We start from the raw sequence: 25664 nt of genomic DNA, 5'->3' as shown, positions 1-25664 counted from the left end.
TTGGAGAAGGAGACCGTTAAATATTTATTAAGAGAAAGATTTGTGAACGCCTCATCACTTACTGGATTATGCCCCAAACTGCCAGAAAAATATCCATAGAATCAGTGGGAATTCAGTTAAAAATAATAAACCATGAGAGTTAATACCCTTGAATTGATGAAACGCAAAAATTTCCAGTCTTGACTTTTCTCAAAATCAAGTCCTTTTCACTTCATATGATGTTTAAAAGTACTTGTACTTGGCTCTACATGTTATTAGTTTAACAAAATACTCAATTTTCAAATCAACTTTAAAACTATAAAACTAGAATGAACATAAAAGAGAAATTGAATCAACCATGTCAACTGGGTGTAACAAAACTTGTACATCTATCTAGAGCCAGAGAAAACGGCTAAACGTTGCAGTGTGATTGCGGCGACAGCCATGTCTCCTTTACCACAGACTTAACAAGAATTTTTAATTGCCCTTAAAGATTTTTTGAATGCCCAAGATACACCAGAATAATATGATTTCAACAGAGTTCTCACTGCGAATACCACAATCGATTTATCGCCCTTTAAAAAAGCATGTTTATATATTATATTTTTGAACGTCACTTAAGGAGCCACGATAGTGTAATGGATAAGACAGGTTCTTCTCACCCGAACACGCGGGGTTGGAATCTGCCGTTATGACTTTTTTCCTTTTTCTTTCAACCCAAAGCTTTATAATAACAAATACAGAACACATTTTAATGATTAGATTTTTTTAAAGTGTATCACAAGTGAGTCTTGAAGGCCTTGCCTCTCTTGTCTTCTTGTGAACCAATAAGACTGGAATAAAATAATTCAGACTTTCCCCCCTAATTACCATAAAAAAAGCATCCCCAATCCAAGCTGGTCGAAACCCACTAAGGCTGAGATATCCATGACAATAAACACAAACTCCACATACAACAAAATTCAAAAACAGACTAATAATAAACAATCTGAAGATCAACTGAAAACAGCACCCACCTTGCAGATTTTCTTGGCATGAGCTCCAGACAAACTGCCTCCAAAGACAGTAAAATCCTGAAAAAAAATAAGAAAGGAAATTAAGTCATGCCCAATGTGTACAATAACTCTGGAGTTACATGACAAAACTCCAAATGACTGTGACCCCTTCAAATCAAACCATGTTGTGTATAGCCAAGCCAACTGCAAGTAGGCTATTTCATGGCCGACAGCCCGTCTGTTCTTAAAACCTGTTGAAGAGAACCCAAAATAATGTCAAAAGGTCAATAAAAACAACATTATACATAAGACTGATTCACCCACATCTTGCTTAGTCCACAAAATTTAAATCATCTTAAAAATATAAACAATAATGAAAAATAAAATCTTCCCCTCGTTACTATACAGGGTTCAAATATAGTGGGTGCCTGGGTGCAAATGCTACGAAAAAGTTGTTTCGGGCACGTAAATTTTCTGTCGAGAGTGCCCACTTGGTACTCAAAAACTGACAGAGGTGAAAGAAAATTAATCAAAAGAGACACCATGAACGTGGTCGATCGAAATGTAAAGTGTTGTCTGCTGCAGCTCACTTTGCGGAGCAGCATCTTTGCTCGTGCACGATCGGATGTTGACATTAATGGCGTGTTAGTGACAAATGATGATTCCCATCTTCAATGTTAAAAGAAAGAATCCCGAAACAGAGACGAAAGCTCAGGATGACAAAAAGAATAAACAGCAGGGGTACAAATCAAAGCACCAGTGCATATACAATGAAGCCTGGCAGAAACTGAGAAAGACTTTCCTTGGCACATTTTATTTCATTTCATTATGCTGGCACCCAAAACCACAATTGGGCTCTCAAATATTTTGTCCAGAGTGCCCGACTGTCACTCCAAAAATGAGTAAAATTCAAACCCTGCAATAAGATTAATAAGATTAATATCTCTGGCACAGTTGACACACATCTGGAGAGCTGGTCAGTCACTGTCATTAGCTTTCTCTTCCACTTCCAATCTTGACTGATTTAAACATCTGTAGCATTAATACCCTTCTTTTGAAGTGTAAGTTCTATCAAATATTCTATTTTCTAAGTGTGAGAAAACAATTTCAGAATATGAATTTCATGAATCTTTCACACTAAAAATTTCATGAATGGCTAATCTTGGAAAAGATATTTCCCAAATATACAACAGGGCAAATGTTGCAAAACTATTTACAACACTTACAACAAGGCTAAATGTTTAAATCATTTTATTTCAGGTAACTGTTCTTGTAATGGTAAACCTATTTCCATTCCCATAACAGGGCTACAGTTGTAAAAACAAATTTAACTGCCTGTTAAAGGGATAAACCATTGCAAAACCATTTCCTATTCCTAAAAAGAAAAGGGGTTGATATTGTAAAATCACCTAGGCTTATTTAACATTAACAGGGCTAGGTTAAATGTCACACTGCCATTTGTGGCCATTAGGGCAGTCAACTGTGTCTAAGACCCACCACAGCAAGGCAGAGACTAATCCTCTCCTTCCACAGAAGCAGGCCTCCTTCCACATATGCAGGGCTAACATCATAAAAGGGTTCCAAAGGTGGGAAAGTATTTCCATATTTGATGGATTACCATACTGGCATTTGGCGATTAAAAGAAAAAAAACATTACTTTATCTCACTGTTTGTGGTTTTAAAACCTGAACTTCCATTAAGTTAAGGAGCCCGTAGAGCTAAGCAACAATTTTTTTCAGATTTACTAAAATCACTAACTTTTACGCAAGTATGTCTGTTTGAAAAAATACAAACAAAAATACTATTTTGTCCAAATATTTCTTTTCCCATTACGGCTGTTACTACCACACAAATTTCCCTCCAGTTTATGTTACTACCTCTCTTTATTTGCATGACAGTTTTCAACCCCATGAGAAAAATAAACCAGTCAGATGGATAACTCTTCACCATCTGTCCCTGTTATTCATAACCACCTGTCACATTAACCATGGGGGACACAGCACTTCTTTTTTGCAACACACATTCATATTATTATAACACTTGTTGTTTCTGCTTTTTCCAGTAGTGACTGCATAATCATACTGTAATATTAACAATAATTAATCGACTTTATATTCTGCCTTATCTCTAAACATAGCTTTAGGAGCTTTATATATAAATATATATATATGTATATATATATATATATATATATATATAAAGGGAGGGATGTTAAACAGAAACAGATGCACAAGCATGCATATATGCGCATTCGGCTGCACACACACAAGTGCACGCACACACACACACAAACACACAAGCTTCCTCCTCATAAGACTAGAAGTCTATTATTTGCTGTTGTTGGAGCCTTTTTGAGTTTTCTTATAATTTTTTTTTTTTTTCCTTCTTTAACACTGGTAAAATTCAGAGTTTACTTTGTGCTGTTTGTGTTCTTTCTTTCCTTTCATTTTTCTCTTACTTTGTAGTGTTTCTTTCTGCATCAAGCACACACAGGAAACAATGAAAATCCTGATCACATTTTCTAAAATATTGTTTAAAAAAAACAAAAAAAACAAACAGATAACAACACTGCCAAACTGACCTGACTGAAGATGAAGACAACGCGGCCATTGATCAGCCCCCTGCCAGTCACCACGCTGTCACCAGGGAACTGCCAACAGCAACACAAACACAATGGAACGAATGAAGACACTGTCAATATAAAATGAACTAAGCAAGGGAGAGGAAAGAAACATTCTTCATAGGAAGAATGTACAAAAGGGTTGGGTAGACAATTAAGTCTGCTTTTTGAGATTAAACACACACACTGAACTCACACACCACATACATTTCGCATATCTCACACACATACACTACCACAATACTGCAGCTAGTAATATTCATCTAAAATGCGCTACATGAACAAACATTAAATTGAAGGAAACACACACATGATGATATATACACCCTTCCACACACACACACACCACACACACACACACACACGCACGCGCGCACACACACACACACACACACACGCACGCACGCACGCACGCACACACACACACACACAATTACATGCTCATCACACAGTCACTACTACTGGTACTAAGTACTACCAGTTCATCTGTAATCATACATTGTGAATAGACGTTAAACTGAAGGACACATACATACTACTAATTTAGTAATTGACTAATTAATGAACCCCCACATATACACACTCACACATTACTACTACTACTACAACTACTACTAAGTATTACTAGTCTGAAATAACCCTATAGTAATAGGCGTTAAATCAAAAGGAATTGTACCAATAACTAATTATCAATAAATGTACACAAATACAGACACACATTACACATACACCAAGTAGTACCATTATTAATACTTCCACAAGTAAGTACTACTCATGTAAAATCATACCGTATAAATAGGCATTAAAATGAAGGACATGCACACACAACTGATTAATACACACAGACACACACATTACCATGATTAAGTGGACATCACACAAACATACTATTACTGCTACTACTAAGTACAACTTCCACACACACACACAAAACACAATGACACACCCAATATTTTTCATCAACATACACACAGAAGGTACACGCCTTCTTCTTCCCCATGCCTAAATTATAAATACACCCACACACACACCCAATAACTCAACATACACAGAAGATATACACCTTCTCCAAGCCAAATCAAACACACATACACACACACACACACACACATACACACACGCATACAACAACTCAACATGTGCACCAAAATTACACACCTTCTTTTTCTCCATGCCAAAATCGGAACAGTCGTGTTCCAGAAACATATCATATTCGACGAAGGAACCTTCGTCCAGAAGAACCTGAACACGTTCACGGGCTGTCAACTTCCCCTGAAAATCACCATCATCATGATGCCTTCATGTGTAACTTGGACATGGTCAACTTACCTTTCTTATCATTTCAAACAAGCACCACATGTAACAAACAATGTCATAACATGACCAAACATGTGCATGTATATATAATAATACTTGTTCAACATTTATCAGCTGTAATCTCAGTTGGCATAAACTACCAAAGTAACCTTGCATTCCAAAGGAAATGGTTCCTATACTCCATTTTCTTAAAAATTTAAATATTAACACTAAGAAAGGCCAAGAATACTACAAGAGGGTCTGGATTATGCAAATAATTGATTAGATATTTAGATGGTATTCAGTAGTAAAGTAATAATGAAGAAATTTCAACAGAAAACCTAGCATATTCTGTAAAGGGATAATCATGTTTTTTGTTTTGTTTTTCAATTTTATAAATATGATAATTTTAAGTTCACAACTTGTGAGAAGCACTCATGGGTGACTGGATCAGTGGATGACTCTAAATAAGTTACAATTGAACGCAGACAAACCGAAGCAATTATCATAGGAACTAAACAAAAACTCTTTCATCACAGCTGACAAAATCAAACTTGGCAGTACATCCATCCCTCTTTCCAGCTCAGTCAGGAACCTCGGTGTTGTCCTTGATAACACACTGTCCATGCAAAAATTTATCAGTCAGACATGTCAATCCTGCTACTGTCAATTGCGATGTATCAGTTCCATTCGGAAATATCTGTCCACCGACGCAACATCAGGGCTTGTTGTTTCTCTCATTTTCTCTCGCCTTGACAACTGTTACTCCCTATTGTCTGGTTTGCCTGCTTCATCCATTCAGTTCCTTCAGCACATACAAAACTCTGCTGCCCAACTCGTCCTCAGAAAGAAAAGATCTGAGCACATCACTCCAATTTTGCAACATCTCCATTGGCTCTCTGTCTCACACAGAATAAAGTATCAGATCAGCACTCTATGTTATAAAATTTAATGTATTCAAAAATCTGCTCCTTCCTATCTTTGTGGCTGCCTTCACCTCTACATTCCATTTCACTCTCTACGATCGGTTTCGGATCCACTGTTTACGCATACCCAGATTCAAACACTCTACTGTTGAACGCCATTCTTTCTCTGTCTCTGGACCTTGTATTTGGAAAGAACTTCCTCTTTCGCTTTGTCAGGTCTCCGCACGCAGCTCTTTCAAGTCTGGCCTTAAAACTCACCTCTTCCTCCCTCCCCTACCTCTTTCTTGTCTTCAGTTTTAGAGTTATGCATGCATGTGAATGACTGGTGTGTAAGCGCTTAGATCTGTCTCTGCACAAAATTCAGCGCTATATAAATACCATTATTATCATTATTATTATGGTCTCTGTTCTGTGTTTCTGTGTCTGTCTGTGTTTGTTGTTGATGAATTATGTGTGTGAAGGGGGGCAGTGTGGGGGTGGGGTGGGGTGGGGTGGGGGGAGCTTTTCTGGTTTTTGTGGGTAAGGGTTGTTTGTTTCGCTAGTTTTTAAAATTTGATCTATTTACTTATATTTCTACTCTCTTTTTTATTTATTTTTCATACTTTAAATTGTATGTTTGCAGGCTTGTTTGTATGCCTGCATGCATGCACATATGTACATATACATCAGAAATGTGTAAGCAAGCTTGAGTGTGTATAGTCTTAGTACATGACCATATGTTGTAGTTTTGAAGTAACATATCCAAATATGTTTGACTGTGTCAATGAAATTTGAGAATGACTGGCAATATCCATGTATATATATTTTTGCCTGTACTCTTTCCATTCAGTTTTGTTACAAAGATGGAAAAAGTTGTAAACTAGTTAAAAACATTGTAATATATTCTCTGCATTCCTTCACCTCTTGAATACTGTAAAGAAGGCCAATAAAAGAGTGGAGTGGAAGAAATATAGTGTATATATTACAATGTCATTAACCAATTTCCATCATTTCCATCTCAGGAAAGAAACAGTACTGGGGCAGAAATGTGGATATTGCCGACTGACAAGTAGCATTGATTGTTATGTTTCAATTCAAGGAGATCTAAAAAATTCATATCTGGATCTGGATCTGGTAGTGTACGTCGCAGACGCCACTTCTGGCGATATAGACGCGATGGAACTAGGAGGAGCATGTACCTAGTAGAAAAAAAATAGTCTAAGAAGACCTAAGGAAAACTGTCTACCCTGGGTTAAGACCATCAAAATCCCTTGGTTCGGCCGGAAGGGTCCAGGCCCCACTTCCAGAAGCAAGACCTATAAAAAAAATATTTTAATTTCTATAAAAAAAATTTTTTAGTGGTTGCTGGTCACAGGCTTAGATGGTGATCTGGTCAGCGCTGATGAAAATGCGCTGACTGAGCCTGCAGTGACAGTGGCCTCACTCAGTTGATTCCACTCCATAGCAGTCCTGACGAAGAAAGAGCTACATATTGCTCTGTTCTTGCGTCGGGGACCTGGAATCCAGGGAGTGGTTGATGGCCTGTCTTTCAACAACATTTGTTGTTTTGAATCCCTCAAAACTGGTGGGTTTAATTCTGTGGCGATTTGTGGGGGCCGGAGCTAGGAGTTTACCTGCTGGGATATAAATGTATGCATGTTCAAATGCATGCATGTTAAAAATATAACGTGCGGAAGCCCAGTTCCGCCCATTTGCCTTAGACCAACAATGCAAATGATGCCAAAGCTGTGGTCTTTTCTGAAACTCGAAATGACGTTCGGCTTACAGCGTAATAAAAATTCTTAAAATTTCATCTGCAAAAAGGCGCGTCAGATAATGGCGCACCGACTACTCATAACGTTTCTCGAAGAAAGAAACAAGAAAGAAATAAAAAGTTATTTTCCACTACTTTCGCTTTTGTCCAAATTTGAGGTCTGCAAAACATGACAACCTTTTTGTGTTGAGCATCTATCCGGCGTTGTCCTCCGCCCAATAACGCTGCTTTCCTGCCATCGTCGATTCTCCGTTTCACACGAAGGGTGTGTTCTGTACTTCCTACTTCATGAACGAACCGCTGCGAGGCGCATAGCGGTACAATTCGCTTGGAAAATGTTTGTCTCAGCAAGTTTCGACTGCACAGTCTGAGAGCCATCTTGGATCGAATCTGGATCTTTCAAGGTCATCAAGTGCGGACTTGAACTTGATGAAGTTCAAGGTTCATCCGAAGGTCAAACCGGACTTCCTGTTTACATGTTGTTATTTTTCTTTTGTTTTCTTATATTATTTTATTAGAATACCTTAAACAGAATTTAGGTATTAGCTGGGCATTTTCACTTCGTTTCTTCTCCGGAAGTTTTGATAAAAATACTATATAATGTGTCCAAGAAGTCGGAACATATGGAGCAGAATCGGAGTGAAAGTCTCTAAAAAGAAATCAGTGTTCTTTTCGCCGGGCTCGTACAGTTTAGCTACAATTCCAACGATTTATAACTACAAAAATATTTCATCAAATCTAAAGCTACAGGAATATGATAATAATTATGGATAAAAAAAAATCACTACATCATTTTCTGCGGGCCAGTAAAATATGTCAGCCTCCTTTATTATTCGTGGCCGGCTGATGTAAAAGATGTCAGGTAATCCGAGGCGGCGCCATGGCCAAAGACTCCACAGAGAAGCTGCACTTACAAATGCTGAAAAGCAGAGCGATCGGTAATTACACAGTTGTAATGGTCAACTTAGTTTTTGTCTCCACAATTGTGTCATGAAATGATGAAGAAGTTCGCACAGTTTGCGGTAGCAGACGCTCATTTTCATACCTTGTTTCGTTGTTAATGTTATGCTCACCGGTTATGGTTGTAAAATTCCCTTTCCCTTTGGTGTCCAATACTTAATCATGTTTAAGAGAATGAGCAGGATATTCAGAAAAAAGTTTGCGATTTTCCCATGCAACGCACAATATGCAGGGATCGAACAGAATAATTTTATCTTTCAAAAATGTGCATATTTCGGTCCCCCCCCACACCCCACCTCCCCACCCCCTGACCAGTTTGCCATGATAATGTTACGCGTGTGGGTGGGTGTGCACCAACATGAATCTGTGTGTTTGTGTGTGTGTGTGTGTTGTTTGCATGCATGCACATTCATACATATACAGATGCAGAGAGGAGAGTGAGACTGAAACAATGAAAGTGATTGATATTAATTATTCTACCTGTCAACTACTTTGTAAATGCCAGTATCTAGTCAACGCCCTCATCCCCCCTCTCCCCCACTTTGGATTAAAAATTGTGCATAGGGAAGGATCTTTTGTATATGTCCACCCCCATTTAACCCCTTCAGTGTCAGGGGAAAAACAATAGAAAGGGGTCTTTCAAGTCAAAACAATATCCAAGACAATAAACCTAAAACTGAGAAAAATGATCCGGAGAAATACAACTTTAGATAAACTCTGTGAATTTTCAGCCTTCCAGAGTTATTTCCCTTTCTGATGATATCATATGATGCATGTATCGTTGTACGTGATACATTCTATGGCACTCAGGGGGTTATGGTTGCAGGATAAATGTGCAAAATGGGGGTATTCACTGAAGAGGTATTTTTTGGTATCATTACTATTTTCATTAAGTGCAGTTGACATACACTATACTTCAGCAGAGACTCCAAGCCCCGACCAGTGATCTGTGACCCCCAGGAGCCATGGGCATTGACGACCATCACGGCCTTCAAACTGCTGACCTCCGCACGGCTCTGTGCTGCTCTGTGGAACATCATTACAGACTGCGATGAGGTCTTCAACTACTGGGAACCGGTCAGTGCTGAGAGGTGTGTGTGTGTGTGTGTGTGCATGTGTGTGTGTGCATGTGTGTGTTTGTGTTTCATATTACATGACATATAAGTCTCTGTGTTTGTATTTGTGTGTGTGTATGTGTGTGTGCTGCTCTGTGGAACATCATCACTGACTGCAATGACTACTTGGAACCAGTCAGTGCTAAAGTGCTGTGTGTGTGTGTCAGTGTGCAACATAGCAGTCTGAGTGCATGTGTGTTTGTATGTGTTTGTATTTGTATGTGTGTGTGTATGTGTGTGTGAAATATGTCACATAATAATGATTGTGTGTGTGTGTGTGTTTCTTTGATTTAATGTCTTTTCACTTTGTGATGTTGTACATGTTTAAAATTTGTGTGTATGTGTGTGTATATCAAATATAACATACAAGTCTGTGTTAGTATGTATAAAGTGCATATATGTGTGTGCTTCTGTCTGTAAGATTGTTTGGTTGGCATAAGGTTTTTGAATACAAAAATTTACAAAAATAAAACAAAAAGAAAATGTTACACTTCTCTCATTTTATTTTTGTTTCCTCCCTCAGTTTCAGTCTCAGACACACGTGTATATATACACATACAACAGAATGATAGATAAAAAGCTACATTTCAAGATGCCAGAAGGAACCAAAACTGCTAACACTATAACTGTTTGTTTCTTCTCTCTCTGTCGCTGTGACCCACATGTATGTGCATACACACAAAATATCATTAAACAAAAAGACTATGCCAGAATAGAAAATACTAACACATCAGCAGTGTGATTTAGCTAATGTTGTTTCTTATCATCATCACAGGCACACTATCTGCTGTACGGTTATGGCTTCCAGACCTGGGAATACTCGCCGGTCTACGCAATACGCTCCTACGCCTACATCCTCTTGCACGCCCTTCCTCTCAAGGTTTTCCAGACTGTCATCACAGATAATAAGGTGATTTCTTTGGATGATCAGTATGTGAAGTGTTGGCCTTGTGGTGTATTTGCTCGCCTAGGAAATGAGAGAATCAGCGTGCACTGGTTCGAATCCCACTGTCGCCAGTATTTTCTTCACCCCCCATTAGATGTTAAGCAATGGTCTGGACGCAAGTCATTTAAATCAGACAATAAACCGAGGACCTGTGTGCAGCATGCAGTTAGTTCTCAATAAAGAACCCATGTCAACAGCTGTCCCTGGCAAAATTCTGTAGAAAAATCCACTTCGATAGAAAAAAAATGCAAGCATGGAAAAAAAAAAAAAAAAATGGGTGGCACTCTCAGTGGAGTGACGCGCTCTATCTGGGAAAAGCAGCCCGAATTTCACACAGAGAAATCTGTTGCGACAAAATAGTAATACATTGCAATACACATACATAATGAGATGAACATATGCAATTTAACATGATACACATCAGGTCTTGGGATCAGTAATACAAGATGAGAAGAAGATTTTTGGTAATGTGCCCGACAAGGAAGCAAGCGCCCCAAGGTTCGTTTCCCATATGGACTGGGATTTTTACTCCATCCTCCACTGGACATTGAGTTTGAGAGGTGGGTGTTGGTGCTAGCCATTCGGATGAAATGATAAACTGAGGTTCCGTGTGCAGCATACACTTAGCACATGTAAAAGAACCCACAACAAAAGTGTTGTCCCTGGCAAAATTATGTTTAAAAAAATCCCCGCTGATTGTTAACAAAATACAATCGCAGACAGAATAGAAATGATAGAGGCGTGGCACTGCACTGTGGTGACATGCTTTTTCCGTGGAGAGCAGCCCAGATTTCACACTGAGAAATACTTTGTGACAAAAAGTAATACATTGTAAAAAGACAATACAGTTTGATCAACATGTTAATGGTCCTGTCATGTTTTTTCATGTACTTGCATGCTGAGTTCTGCACTGTTTTAATGATACATGTATGCCATCATAATTTGTTGTTTCTATCATTGCAGTATCTAACATCTGATAAGTTTCCACAGTTTCTGTGCAGATCCTGGTGTTCTACCTCTTGCGCTGTGTGCTGGGCGTGGTGTGTGCCGGCTGTGAGGTGTACTTGTACAGGTGAGGAGCACAACTTTCTGTTCAAGGTCATCTCACATTTTATACTGCTGATTGCAGACATCCAGATATATTATTAGTTTTCACACTTGAAATTGGTTGAATGTTATCATTGAAAGATAAATAGATATAAAAAGGTAGGGGAGGAGGAATGTATGGTGGGCTGGATGAAAGAGGATATGTCACTTCTGCGTGTGTGAAGGATGCAACAGCAAAGTGGTCAAAGCGCTTTACTTTCAGTCTGGGTTCCTGGGCAAGAACCCCAGTCACAGAACCTGGAGGGTTAACCCCTAGGCTGCCTATATGATGAGATAACTCGTCATGGAAAGCATGTACGCTTCGCTGCCACAATGACGAGATAACTCGTCATTGAAATATTCTGACTTTTCCCTGCTTTGCATTCAGTTCGTTGACAAAAATGCTGGTAGCTTTAGCTTGGGGAATCTTTTTAGATTCTATTCATAGCTAGAAACACCATCTGCATCATAAGGCAGTCCTTTATTTGAATGTTTTGGTTGGGTTACTGGCCGTAGTCTTTGCATGGCTCCTCTCCTCACTCGCTTAATAAAATGTTGGACTGACTCCGTGCTCAAGACATGCGATCGTGGCGAACTAAATCAACCAAGATTACTTTCTTTAGCTGATGCTCAGAAAGAATTGAAGCATAAATTCGAAGGAGAAGACAGTGGTGAACATTTCTAGGACAATCTGATAGAAAATAAAGGGAGCAATCAAGAGAGTGACCAAGATACGACTATCAGTGAGTGATGCCGGCTGTTCAGCTCTAGCAGATGACAGAAGTCACCGAATTATTAGCAGGATGCAGTGTGAGCTATTTTCTTGGCACTCAGCCAACGCAGTCTGATAAGAACTGGATAAAGTGACCGTGTGAGAGGGGTGAAGAGGAGGGGGGTAGAGACTGAGGGGGCGTGGCCTCACATCCATATTATCACTTGCAAAAGTCACAGTGCATTATGTATCTATTTCTTTTTCAGTTTTTTTATATTGTGGTTGTTCTAGTATGATTTTGTGTGTGCAGATATCCATTTGTCCAGAAAATATGATATTTTAGTGCAAATTACCTGACTAATGTTTGTAATGAACAAGTTGAAAATGTGACAAAAAACAAAACACTGATTTCAAAACAACAGCATGCCACTAAAATATATAAAATGGGAAAACATCATGTGTTTTGTATTCTTTATTCATTTCCCTTTCAGAAAATATGTACTTTTATGGGTCTTTCTCCAATAACAAAGAGCACAGAATTTTTTGAAAATTTATACCCGTTTTTTGGGAAAAAACCCTGGCAAATAGATTTCACTTAAATCTTATTTTCCTGGCAGCGAAAGTGTTAATGAGGGTGGAGATTTCTTTTCTCTCCGATCTCCCAAGTCTTCAGATATACAGGCCTGCTGGTGACTGAACACCTTTTGTTGGGTAGGGGGGAGGATGGAGTGGAGGTGAACAGCAATGGAGAAAATTTTTTTTAGGAAATAATATAATATACCTTTAATTGTTCCTAGGATCTTTAATACTTACACTGTTATGGTTTGTGATGATAATTGATATATGATAAACACACATTGAGTTCTTGAGTTCTGCAACACTGAAAATGGATCTTGTGTTGCTCTCTCTGCGTCGGGGCAGAGCGGTGAAGCTGTACGTGGGTTCAAACATCGCGCGGCTGACGCTGTGGTTCCTGCTGCTGAGCACAGGTCTTTTCATCTCCAGCACGGCCTTCCTGCCCAGCTCCTTCTCCATGCTCCTCACCATGGTCGCCACCGCCGCCTGGCTGTCCTGCAGACAACAAGGTGCGTGGTGCCTGGACAGGCATGCAGGTGGTGGATGGATGGATGGATATGGATACTTACATAGCACTGTTATCGGTCGGAGACCAAGCTCTAAGGGCTTTACAAACTGAGTCATTTGCACAGCAGGCTGCCTACCTGGGTAGAGCCAAGTGACAGCTGCCATCATTCGTTTCCTGTGACATTCAATCAGGTTTTAGTCATGCACACATACACACTTGTACAGAAATGTAACATTTTACGTGTCTGACCATTTTGTTTATTTACCCTGCCATGTCGGCAGCCATACTCCATTTTCAAGGATGTTCATGTTCGGAATGTTCTTGTTTCCATAACCCATAATGCTGTCATGCATTACAGAATCTTTAATACACGTATTTGATCTTGTGTGTGAGTATACACACGAGGGGGTTCAGGCGCTAGCAGGTTTGCACATATTGACCTGGGAGATTGATGAAAATCTCCACCCTTTACCCACCAGCGGCTGTTACCGAGATTCAAACCCCAGACCCTCAGATTGAAAGTCATTGCTTTAACCACTCGGCTATTGAATTTGTCAGATCAAATACACATATTAAAGATCCCATTAGTCAACAATATATGATGTGCAAATGACTTTGTCTGTGAAGCGCTTAGAGCTGGTCTCCAACAGAAAATAGGCACTGCAGAAGTATCAACAATAATAATAAGAAGAATGTAATGATAAGAATATTACTGGTTTTTAATTTGATTAAATTGTGTGTGTTTTCTTTGCCAGATTGCCATCCTTGCTGTGGCTGCTAGTGCAATAATTGGCTGGCCGTTCGCTGCTGCTTTGGGGTGAGTTTTTCTCCCTCAGGAGGCTGTCATTGTATGTTCATTGGCTTGTGCCTTGTGTTCATTTCATGTCTTCTTCCTCTTCTTTTTCTTCTTCTCCATTAACTCTGTGACGACTCGCTGCACAGAAGAACTGTTCACCAGGTTTCTCTAGGTTTGACAGTAGTGTGTTCTTGTCAAATATCACTTACAGTGAAAAGACGTTAAGCTAAAGAACGAACGGTAGTGTGTCAAAGCCTTGGTCAATGCAAATGGTCTCCCTTTCCAGTCTGCAATGTTGTCAGTCCATCATTAATTTTGGGGGTGAGGTGGGGGGTGGGGGAGGGGTCTTGCTCTCCGTCTCCCTCCCTCAACTGTTCCTTGGAATTTTGTTTTAGCAAGGCCTTTGGATCTTGTCACTTAGTGTGCTTCTTTGTTGATTAAAAAGAATTGTTTTACACTTTGTGGTGTGTTTGGGTGTGGGTGCTGGTGTATGTGTGATGTGAAAATGTGGTCATGCATAAATTGTGTGTATATGTGCGCGCCTTTTTGTGTTTGTGTGTGTACGCATGCATGTATGCATGTATATGTATTGTATTGTATGTATTGTATTTCTCTGTTTATCACAACAGATTTCTCTGTGTGAAATTCGGGCTGCTGTCCCCGGGGAGAGCGTGTCGCTACACTACAGCGCCACCCATTTTTTTTATATTCTTTCCTGTGTGCAGTTTTATTTGTTTTTCCTATAGAAGTGGATTTTTCTACAGAATTTTGCCAGGAACAACCCTTTTGTTGCCGTGAGTTCTTTTACGTGCGCTAAGTGCATGCTGCACACGGGACCTCGGTCTATCATCTCATTCGAATGACTAGCATCCAGACCACCACTCAAGGTCTAGTGGAGGGGGAGAAAATATTGGCAGCTGAGCCGTGATTCAAACCAGCTCGCTCAGATTCTCTCGCTTCCTAGGCAGAATATATGTGTTCGTGTGTGTGCGCGTGTGTTGATGTGTATGTGTGTGTGTGTGTGCAGACTCCCCATTGCAGCGGATATCCTGTTCCGGCAGAAGAGAGTGATGGAGTTCACACTGTGGTGTGTCATCGCCCTCCTGGTCTTCCTGGTGAGCTGATAAAGGAGTGGTCGTGTGGGGTTTTTTAAATCTTATTTTATTTTTTCATATAAAATGTTTCTTCATTGGAACTGACTCCTTACTTCTCTGTTGCCCAGTGTGTGTTCAGGTAACATGTTGATAATAATAATGATGATGATAGTGATGATGTTGACAGTGATGATGATGATTATGATGATGATATAGTAATAAAAATACTAACAACAATGACAGCGATGGCAATATCACCATCACCACCATCACACACACACACACACACACACACACACAGCAGGAGTTCAAGAAGCGCATAAATCACTAAAATATTAAGCAGAAAGGAACAGGTGTTAACTGAATTGGGGATTATTTTTTCTTTCTTTTTGTTTTTTTAAAGGTTAATGTTCTGAACTTACCAAATGCATCTCATATTTGGAAATATTGCAGGTAGGTGTGTGTGTGTGTGTGTGTTTCTTCATTATTATTTATTGTATTTTTTATATGTGCATGGTTTATTGGCTGTTTTTCATGTTTGTTAACTGCAGCTACATGTGTTGCTCCTTTTCATTTAAACACTAATTTCCACTACTTGTGGTGATGACTGGTAACTTAAATATCATACCTTTATTCAGGTGCCTGTGGTGTTGATAGACTCTCACTACTTTGGAAAGTTTGTCATCGCTCCTCTGAACATCATGATGTACAACGTCTTCAGCGACCACGGACCTGACCTCTATGGTGAGTGCTGCTGCTGCTGCTGATGATGATGGGTATGATTAGTTTAAACAGTGTTTGTCACAAGATGCTAAACCCACAACACCCAGCGACAAAGACGGTCTACATGCTAGACATGCTGATTCTCCCAAATGTCGAGAAGTTGACGAAGGAATGATTTTTTAGAATAATTTTAACACACCCCAAAAATTTTACATACCCAAAACAAGTACCAAAAGTAAAAATTCAGAAATATGTTCTTCACTCACACTCACACTCACCCCCCCCCCTCCCAACTCCCCTAAAAAGAATATACATGTATGATTGTCTACTGTCTCTGCACCATCTCAGTCACAAAGTTCTTCAGCCCACACTCAGGTGCTGAACAGCTGAAGGTCTGAACCCAGTCCTAGCTCCCCATGCTTCAGGCAGCACAACAGTAAAGTCTTTTAATAGGTCATGTCATGATGTACATAAACAAACACTAAATATGTGATGGGTGTTAAGTGTGACTATGTAGAAATTCATGCATTGTAGCATGAATTATAAACGAAAGAACATCAAGAACAACACAGCTGACAGATACAGGGCTTCGTATAGTTGGTTTGCTTAGAGAGTCCACAGGACTCCCACTCAGGCATTAGGGAGTCCTCGCGGGTGAAGAAAGCATTCTTTCATCCAGACGCATCACACACTGCCTTACAATCAGTTCACATGTACACACGAACACACTGAATAAGTGAAAGAGATAGGTACCACTCACTCACAATCTCTCAGTCTCACACAGAGAAAGATAGAGAGTTAAACATGCACACACACACAAGAGAGAGAGAGAGGGGATGCACACACACACCATCCCCCCCGACCTCACACACACACACACACACATGCTCACAGTGACTGAGTGAGAGGAGTGAAACACTGAAAAAGAAAAGTCGTACAAGGACGATTTTTGAAGTTTGTCGATCCTGTCACAAACGCATTTATTTCCCAGGAGTTGCACGATGACCGGGTTGTGAATTTCACACAAGTTCTGCACTTCATTACATGTGCGTCTTCATCATACTGCAGCCATTTGATTTCTTACTCCCATGAACGTTGATAGGTGCGACTTTTCTTTTTTGGTGATCCGTCCCCTTTCGAAGGTGGCTGATCGACGTCAGCTGATTCAGAATCAGCATTTTTGTCTGGTTTGCATTTTGGAGCATCAAGCCATGATAGCGGAGGCATTCTGATTTCAAACTGTATTACAGAATACTGGACAAGCCTTGTTGTGAGTATATCGGAAATGGGCAACAGTTTTCTGTTAAAGGAGATAAGATGAAAGTAATGAACTTTGCAGCAGTCGCCGATTTCGCGAAGATAAGATACCAACCTAAAATTAGTAAAATGAGAAGAAGCGAGTGCTGTTGTTTGACTGTGCTCCTTCACATTTCGATTGACACTGATTTTATAGTGCGTCCCGCGGACTCCATAGCTGAATTTGTAGTGCGTCCTCTCTCATTTTAGAGAGTCAGGGACGCACATATGTGCGTTAACGGAAGCCCTGAGATAGAAAATGAAAAGGAGGCATGTTTTTGAGAGGAGAAACTGGATCATTGGTGCTAAAAGAAAGGGAATGCTTAGACGATTGTGCAGTATCTTGTTTTTGTGGGCTGCAGCTCCCATGTTGGCTTGTGTCAGTGCATGTTTTTTTTGTTTTTTTTACATGTATGACTTTGTTTGTTCTGCTTCACAGGCAGTCATACATCCATTTTGGGAGGATGGGTATGTTCATGTTTTCATAAGCCACTGACCACTGACATGGATTATATGATCTTTGACATGCGTAGTTGATATTCTGCATATGTAAGAGGGGTAGCAAATTGTGCTGTTTTTACAGTTCTATACAGAAAAGTTCAGTTTTACATGTTTGGCATGTGTGCCTCTGTAGGTGTTCTTCAGTTTGACATCTATTCACACAATGTGATTTTAGACAAGTGTGTGTGTATGTTTGTATGTGTGTGTATGTGTGTGACTGTACATGCATATGGTCATGCATGTGTTTATACATGTGTATTTTCTCTGTCTTCTCGCACAGGTGTGGAGCCTCTGTCATATTACCTGATGAATGGATTCTTGAATTTCAACATTGTTTTCTTTCTGGCGTTGTTGTCGTTACCGATGGCAGTGAGTGTCAGCTTCCATTATTTGTGGGGTGGTCTTGTTTTGTTCCACTGTCTTACAGTCTTTGTCTCTGGGATCACTTGATTGTGTCAGTGTGTGTCTCCTGTTCTTCTCTTTGTCTCTGGGATCACTTGATTGTGTCAGTGTGTGTCTCCTGTTCTTCTCTTTGTCTCTGGGATCACTTGATTGTGTCAGTGTGTGTCTCCAGTTCTTCTCTTTGTCTCTGTAAAAATTATGTGGTTTTGGGTGGTGAGGGGAGGTTCTTGTTTTTTTCTCCTTTTTTGATCTTATTGTGTCTCAGAATTTTCGACACTTTGTTTTCATTAATGATGGCATTGATGACAATGCTGCTATGAAGGTTCATTTAGGTTTTGGACTATTTGACAAAGCTTTACTCTCATAATATACCCTGGTATCAACCAGGCTGAGAGATACAGCCACCTGCAGTCTTGGTCACTCCCAAAGACGCATAATTGTGAAGTTGATTTCCATCAACATTGTGGTCCCAGTTTTCCTATATGAGCTGCTTTTCTTCTTTTTATCTCTGTCAAAATGTGTCTTCTTTTTGTTTTCTTTGTCAGTGGCTTTGCTGTAACATGTCAAATTGATTGCCCTCCTCTTTATATGTCTGTCTATTTCGTATTTTCTCTTATGTTTTTTTTTCTCTCTTTTCATGTATTTGTGTTTCACTGTTTTTGGATTGTTGTGGGTTTATTTTTTCTCTTTGTATGAAACTGAGACCTCGTCAATGTCACATCTGTGTCTGTCTGTGTCTGCATTTTGATTTTATGTCATTCATTCACAAGAAGCTGTGATCTTTACATTGATTAAAATATGCACATGAGTGTGTCCAGGCTTTTGTTTTTAAAATTGAAAAACACCTCTCTCTGATGCACAACTTATTTGAACCAAGGTAACCATCGAAAGAAATTGATGTAGATATGTAGGGTGGAGAGAGGAGTGTTGATGTAGATATGTAGGGTGGAGGAGAGGAGTGTTGATGTAGATATGTAGGGTGGAGAGAGGAGTGTTGATGTAGATATGTAGGGTGGAGAGAGGAGTGTTGATGTAGATATGTAGGGTGGAGGAGAGGAGTGTTGATGTAGATATGTAGGGTGGAGGAGAGGAATGTTGATGTAGATATGTAGGGTGGAGGAGAGGAGTGTTGATGTAGATATGTAGGGTGGAGGAGAGGAGTGTTGATGTAGATATGTAGGGTGGAGAGAGGAGTGTTGATGTAGATATGTAGGGTGGAGGAGAGGAGTGTTGATGTAGATATGTAGGGTGGAGGAGAGGAGTGTTGATGTAGATATGTAGGGTGGAGAGAGGAGTGTTGATGTAGATATGTAGGGTGGAGGAGAGGAGTGTTGATGTAGATATGTAGGGTGGAGAGAGGAGTGTTGATGTAGATATGTAGGGTAGAGGAGAGGAGTGTTGATGTAGATTAGATATGTAGGGTGGAGAGAGGAGTGTTGATGTAGATTAGATATGTAGGGTGGAGAGAGGAGTGTTGATGTAGATATGTAGGGTGGAGGAGAGGAGTGTTGATGTAGATATGTAGGGTGGAGGAGAGGAGTGTTGATGTAGATATGTAGGGTGGAGAGAGGAGTGTTGATGTAGATATGTAGGGTAGAGGAGAGGAGTGTTGATGTAGATAGATATGTAGGGTGGAGAGAGGAGTGTTGATGTAGATATGTAGGGTGGAGGAGAGGAGTGTTGATGTAGATATGTAGGGTGGAGGAGAGGAGTGTTGATGTAGATATGTAGGGTGGAGAGAGGAGTGTTGATGTAGATATGTAGGGTAGAGGAGAGGAGTGTTGATGTAGATATGTAGGGTGGAGAGAGGAGTGTTGATGTAGATATGTAGGGTGGAGGAGAGGAGTGTTGATGTAGATATGTAGGGTGGAGAGAGGAGTGTTGATGTAGATATGTAGGGTAGAGGAGAGGAGTGTTGATGTAGATATGTAGGGTGGAGAGAGGAGTGTTGATGTAGATGTGTAGGGTGGAGGAGAGGAGTGTTGATGTAGATATGTAGGGTGGAGGAGAGGAGTGTTGATGTAGGGTGGAGAGAGGAGTGTTGATGTAGATATGTAGGGTAGAGGAGAGGAGTGTTGATGTAGATATGTAGGGTGGAGGAGAGGAGTGTTGATGTAGATATGTAGGGTGGAGGAGAGGAGTGTTGATGTAGATATGTAGGGTGGAGGAGAGGAGTGTTGATGTAGATATGTAGGGTGGAGGAGAGGGGTGTTGATGTAGATATGTAGGGTGGAGGAGAGGAGTGTTGATGTAGATATGTAGGGTGGAGGAGAGGGGTGTTGATGTAGATATGTAGGGTGGAGGAGAGGAGTGTTGATGTAGATATGTAGGGTGGAGGAGAGGGGTGTTGATGTAGATGTGTAGGGTGGAGGAGAGGGGTGTTGATGTAGATATGTAGGGTGGAGGAGAGGAGTGTTGATGTAGATATGTAGGGTGGAGAGAGGAGTGTTGATGTAGATATGTAGGGTAGAGGAGAGGAGTGTTGATGTAGATTAGATATGTAGGGTGGAGAGAGGAGTGTTGATGTAGATTAGATATGTAGGGTGGAGAGAGGAGTGTTGATGTAGATATGTAGGGTGGAGGAGAGGAGTGTTGATGTAGATATGTAGGGTGGAGGAGAGGAGTGTTGATGTAGATATGTAGGGTGGAGGAGAGGAGTGTTGATGTAGATATGTAGGGTGGAGAGAGGAGTGTTGATGTAGATATGTAGGGTAGAGGAGAGGAGTGTTGATGTAGATTAGATATGTAGGGTGGAGAGAGGAGTGTTGATGTAGATATGTAGGGTGGAGGAGAGGAGTGTTGATGTAGATATGTAGGGTGGAGGAGAGGAGTGTTGATGTAGATATGTAGGGTGGAGAGAGGAGTGTTGATGTAGATATGTAGGGTAGAGGAGAGGAGTGTTGATGTAGATATGTAGGGTGGAGAGAGGAGTGTTGATGTAGATATGTAGGGTAGAGGAGAGGAGTGTTGATGTAGATATGTAGGGTGGAGAGAGGAGTGTTGATGTAGATATGTAGGGTAGAGGAGAGGAGTGTTGATGTAGATATGTAGGGTGGAGAGAGGAGTGTTGATGTAGATGTGTAGGGTGGAGGAGAGGAGTGTTGATGTAGATATGTAGGGTGGAGGAGAGGAGTGTTGATGTAGGGTGGAGAGAGGAGTGTTGATGTAGATATGTAGGGTAGAGGAGAGGAGTGTTGATGTCGATATGTAGGGTGGAGGAGAGGGGTGTTGATGTAGATATGTAGGGTGGAGGAGAGGAGTGTTGATGTAGATATGTAGGGTGGAGGAGAGGAGTGTTGATGTAGATATGTAGGGTGGAGGAGAGGGGTGTTGATGTAGATATGTAGGGTGGAGGAGAGGAGTGTTGATGTAGATATGTAGGGTGGAGGAGAGGGTGTTGATGTAGATATGTAGGGTGGAGGAGAGGAGTGTTGATGTAGATATGTAGGGTGGAGGAGAGGAGTGTTGATGTAGATGTGTAGGGTGGAGGAGAGGAGTGTTGATGTAGATATGTAGGGTGGAGGAGAGGAGTGTTGATGTAGATATGTAGGGTGGAGGAGAGGAGTGTTGATGTAGATATGTAGGGTGGAGGAGAGGAGTGTTGATGTAGATATGTAGGGTGGAGAGAGGAGTGTTGATGTAGATATGTAGGGTGGAGGAGAGGAGTGTTGATGTAGATATGTAGGGTGGAGGAGAGGAGTGTTGATGTAGATATGTAGGGTGGAGGAGAGGAGTGTTGATGTAGATATGTAGGGTGGAGGAGAGGGGTGTTGATGTAGATATGTAGGGTGGAGGAGAGGAGTGTTGATGTAGATATGTAGGGTGGAGGAGAGGAGTGTTGATGTAGATGTGTAGGGTGGAGGAGAGGGGTGTTGATGTAGATATGTAGGGTGGAGGAGAGGAGTGTTGATGTAGATATGTAGGGTGGAGAGAGGAGTGTTGATGTAGATATGTAGGGTGGAGGAGAGGAGTGTTGATGTAGATATGTAGGGTGGAGGAGAGGAGTGTTGATGTAGATATGTAGGGTGGAGGAGAGGAGTGTTGATGTAGATATGTAGGGTGGAGAGAGGAGTGTTGATGTAGATATGTAGGGTGGAGGAGAGGAGTGTTGATGTAGATGTGTAGGGTGGAGGAGAGGAGTGTTGATGTAGATGTGTAGGGTGGAGGAGAGGAGTGTTGATGTAGATATGTAGGGTGGAGGAGAGGAGTGTTGATGTAGATATGTAGGGTGGAGGAGAGGAGTGTTGATGTAGATATGTAGGGTGGAGGAGAGGGGTGTTGATGTAGATGTGTAGGGTGGAGGAGAGGAGTGTTGATGTAGATGTGTAGGGTAGAGGAGAGGAGTGTTGATGTAGATGTGTAGGGTGGAGGAGAGGAGTGTTGATGTAGATATGTAGGGTGGAGGAGAGGAGTGTTGATGTAGATATGTAGGGTGGAGGAGAGGGGTGTTGATGTAGATGTGTAGGGTGGAGGAGAAGAGTGTTGATGTAGATATGTAGGGTAGAGGAGAGGAGTGTTTGTTTTGTGTTGTTTTTGCAGTGTAGGTAACAGTCATTTTTAGGTGCTTTGGGTGGTTTTTTTTTTATTAGTCTCATTTACTGCTATATTTTTGTTATTACAAATGACTGTCTCCTTTCTAAATATTTGTTGTTGTTTTTTAATTGTTTCAGCTTCTGGTTAGTTTGCTTGTGCAGTTACCAGCCGATTCCAGTGAGTTTTTCCGCTCTCTTCTGTGTGTGGGAGTGCTGGTTTGTACTGTGCGTAGTTAGAGTACTTCAGATTTCAGTTAGTTTTTCTACTGTCTTCTCTGTGTGGAAGTGCTGGTTTGTACTGTGCGTAGTTAGAATACTCAGTATTTCAGTGAGTGTGTTCATATCGTGTTCTGCTGTATTGTATCATATTAAATTATCTGATTCTATTTCTGCTTTTTGCTCATCTCTAAAAACTTATCTTTTTCAAACCTATCTATAAGCACTCTCAGCTTCCTTGTTCTCCAACACCACCCATGTCAGCTCACTTCGGATGTATGAAGAGTGGGAAAGGGAGAGTGTGTGTGGGGAGGGGGGAGGGGTTTTGAGAAAGAGTGGTCATGAATGTTTTATGTGACTTGTATTAAGTTGTAATATTTTTCTTTCATGTAAAGCGCCCTGAGATCTTTAAATAATGTAATTCAGAATTGTGTTAATGGTTTTTGACTATTATTATTATCATTACTGAATTGTTACTGTAAAATGTAATTGCATGTTAGTTATGCATTTTTTTGGTAGTTTTCTACCTTTTCTGTTTTCCTGTTCCCTCTCAGTGTTTGAAAACATACTTTTTCTCAGACAAGGTTCTGCACCAAAATTCTGTTATATTTATTTCTTTTTCCTACCACTATTGCAAAGATGTGGGCTCTTTGTGTGTGTCTGTGTGTGCATGCAATGTGTTTCTTCTGGAAAAAAAATTGTGCTTTATAAATTTCATGTAATATCATTATTAAACAACTGGCTTTGACATAAAACATTGTTCACAGTAATAGAAAATTGTGACGTTGTTTAAAATAAGCTCCATCAGAAAGAATGATCAAGGTTTGAAATGAAGAATTGTTCACAGGAGCAGGAAACTATAAACAGGTCTATGTGGAGTGATGGCCTAGAGGTAACGTGTACACTTAGGGGGTTAGGGGGTGCACGGGGGTTAGGGGGTGTACAGGAGGGGTAGTACCTCTAGAGGGGGGGCTTGTCACGCTCTTCTGGAAGTGGTTCGTCCTCTGTTGGTCCCCACCGGCACCCAGCTCTCACCTATGGGTCCTAGAAGCTGCTAGCATGCGGCAGCACCCAACCTCCAGGCAACGGCTTTGACAGGCTGGCTAAACTAGGTGAGGGTAGCCAACGGGTCTCAAACCCTCGGTGAGTTAGGGCTTGTCTACCCAAGCATGTGAAGACTGGATCCGGCGGACTGTGGAAGAAAGCTTCATGGTTCAACGGAGAGGAATGAGGTTGCAGCAGTGCACTGTGGAGTGCTGAGGGCAGGATGAGGCACATAGGACATCCTGGTCATCCACTGCATCCGTTTCCATCTCCAGTCGTCTTGACCTCGTCTTGCCACTGGATACAGACGGTCTCGGACAAGAGAGTGAGGTCGACGATGCACAACTCCTCCTCACTATAAACAAAGTCATCGCGCAAGTCATCAGTCATCCTTCATCCCATACCATCATTTTCCCCAAGCCCTGTGGCAACAGGCGAGCGACTGCTCACCTCCATGGCATGAGGAAGGGGCTAGAAAAGGTGCCCTAAACATTGCCTGCTCCACACCACCCTAGTCAGCATACCGCGGCTGACAGGGACCTTACTCAAGCGGTCGACACACAAAGGAAAGAAAGAAGAAAACAAGGAGCACCCCATCGACCATTGCCACATGGAACGTGTGTACGCTTCTGGACAGAGGCGACTTGGACAGACCACAGAGACGCACAGCACTCATTGTGAGTGAACTAGCCAGGTACAACATCGACATCGCTGCCTTAAGTGAGACCAGACTGGCAGAAGAAGGCGAACTCTGTGAGCAAGGCGCAGGCTACACCTTCTTTTGGAGTGGTCGCGGACCTGATTAGAGACGTGAGGCTGGAGTTGGCTTTGCAGTGAAGACAACCCTCGTTGGCAAGCTGGCTGGCCCCCCGAAAGGAGTGAACGATCGCCTGATGACGATGAAACTCTCTATATGCAATGGGAAGAAGTTTACCACCATTGTCAGCGCCTACGCGCCCACCATGACCAACCCAGATGAGATCAAGGACAAGTTCTACGAGGACCTGAACGCTGTCATCACCACTGTTCCCAACGCAGACAAGCTCATCATTTTGGTGACTTTAACGCGAGAGTTGGTTGTGACAGCATCTCCTGGGAAGGCGTGATTGGGAAGCATGGGGTTGGTAACTGTAACAGCAATGGTAACTACTTCTCCAGACATGTGCCGAGCACGACCTTCTTATCACAAACACCATCTTCTGCCTCCCTACCCGTAACAGGACATCATGGATGCATCCTCGCTCTGGGCATTGGCATCTCATCGACTTTGTCATCATCAGGAAGAGGGACAGTCATGACGTGCGAGTCACGAGGGCCATGTGCGGCGCCGAGTGCTGGACAGACCACCGCCTTATCGTCTCCAAACTCAACCTCCGCATCCAGCCCAAGAGGCATGAAAGCACCCAAACGCCTGAATGTCAACAAGCTGGAGCTAGGCAACATCAAGCAGAGCTTTGCTGACACCCTGGAGGAATGCCTTGAGTCCACCGTGCTGGACAACAGCAGCATGGGGCGCACTGCATGAGACGGTGTGCAACACTGCCATGGAGTGCCTGGGGCCTTCTGCCAGGAAGCACAAAGACTGGTT

The 25664-nt window shown here is 41.4% G+C and overlaps 2 protein-coding genes across 2 annotated transcripts in view; one reads left to right on the top strand and one right to left on the bottom strand.

Moving 5' to 3' along the window:
* Positions 1-7981, bottom strand: part of LOC143275683 (propionyl-CoA carboxylase beta chain, mitochondrial-like) — a 127509-nt gene extending 119528 nt beyond the window's left edge. The window contains exons 1-4 of the mRNA XM_076579975.1: positions 7747-7981; positions 4753-4866; positions 3556-3624; positions 996-1052 (exon numbers count right to left, since the gene is read on the bottom strand). Of these exons, the coding sequence (XP_076436090.1) occupies positions 996-1052; positions 3556-3624; positions 4753-4866; positions 7747-7947 (441 nt within the window). The 5' untranslated portion in view covers positions 7948-7981. The remainder of the gene's footprint in view (positions 1-995; positions 1053-3555; positions 3625-4752; positions 4867-7746) is intronic.
* A 394-nt stretch (positions 7982-8375) lies between these two features.
* Positions 8376-25664, top strand: part of LOC143275400 (alpha-1,2-mannosyltransferase ALG9-like) — a 30240-nt gene continuing 12951 nt past the window's right edge. The window contains exons 1-10 of the mRNA XM_076579476.1: positions 8376-8507; positions 9450-9606; positions 10420-10554; positions 11592-11662; positions 13310-13475; positions 14228-14289; positions 15296-15383; positions 16001-16106; positions 18163-18251; positions 22955-22994. Coding sequence (XP_076435591.1) covers positions 8425-8507; positions 9450-9606; positions 10420-10554; positions 11592-11662; positions 13310-13475; positions 14228-14289; positions 15296-15383; positions 16001-16106; positions 18163-18251; positions 22955-22994 — 997 coding nt within the window. The 5' untranslated portion in view covers positions 8376-8424. The remainder of the gene's footprint in view (positions 8508-9449; positions 9607-10419; positions 10555-11591; positions 11663-13309; positions 13476-14227; positions 14290-15295; positions 15384-16000; positions 16107-18162; positions 18252-22954; positions 22995-25664) is intronic.

This window comes from Babylonia areolata, chromosome 30 (genome assembly GCF_041734735.1).
Source record: "Babylonia areolata isolate BAREFJ2019XMU chromosome 30, ASM4173473v1, whole genome shotgun sequence".
NCBI lineage: Eukaryota > Metazoa > Mollusca > Gastropoda > Neogastropoda > Buccinidae > Babylonia > Babylonia areolata.
This window is presented reverse-complemented; position numbering and strand designations above follow the sequence as displayed.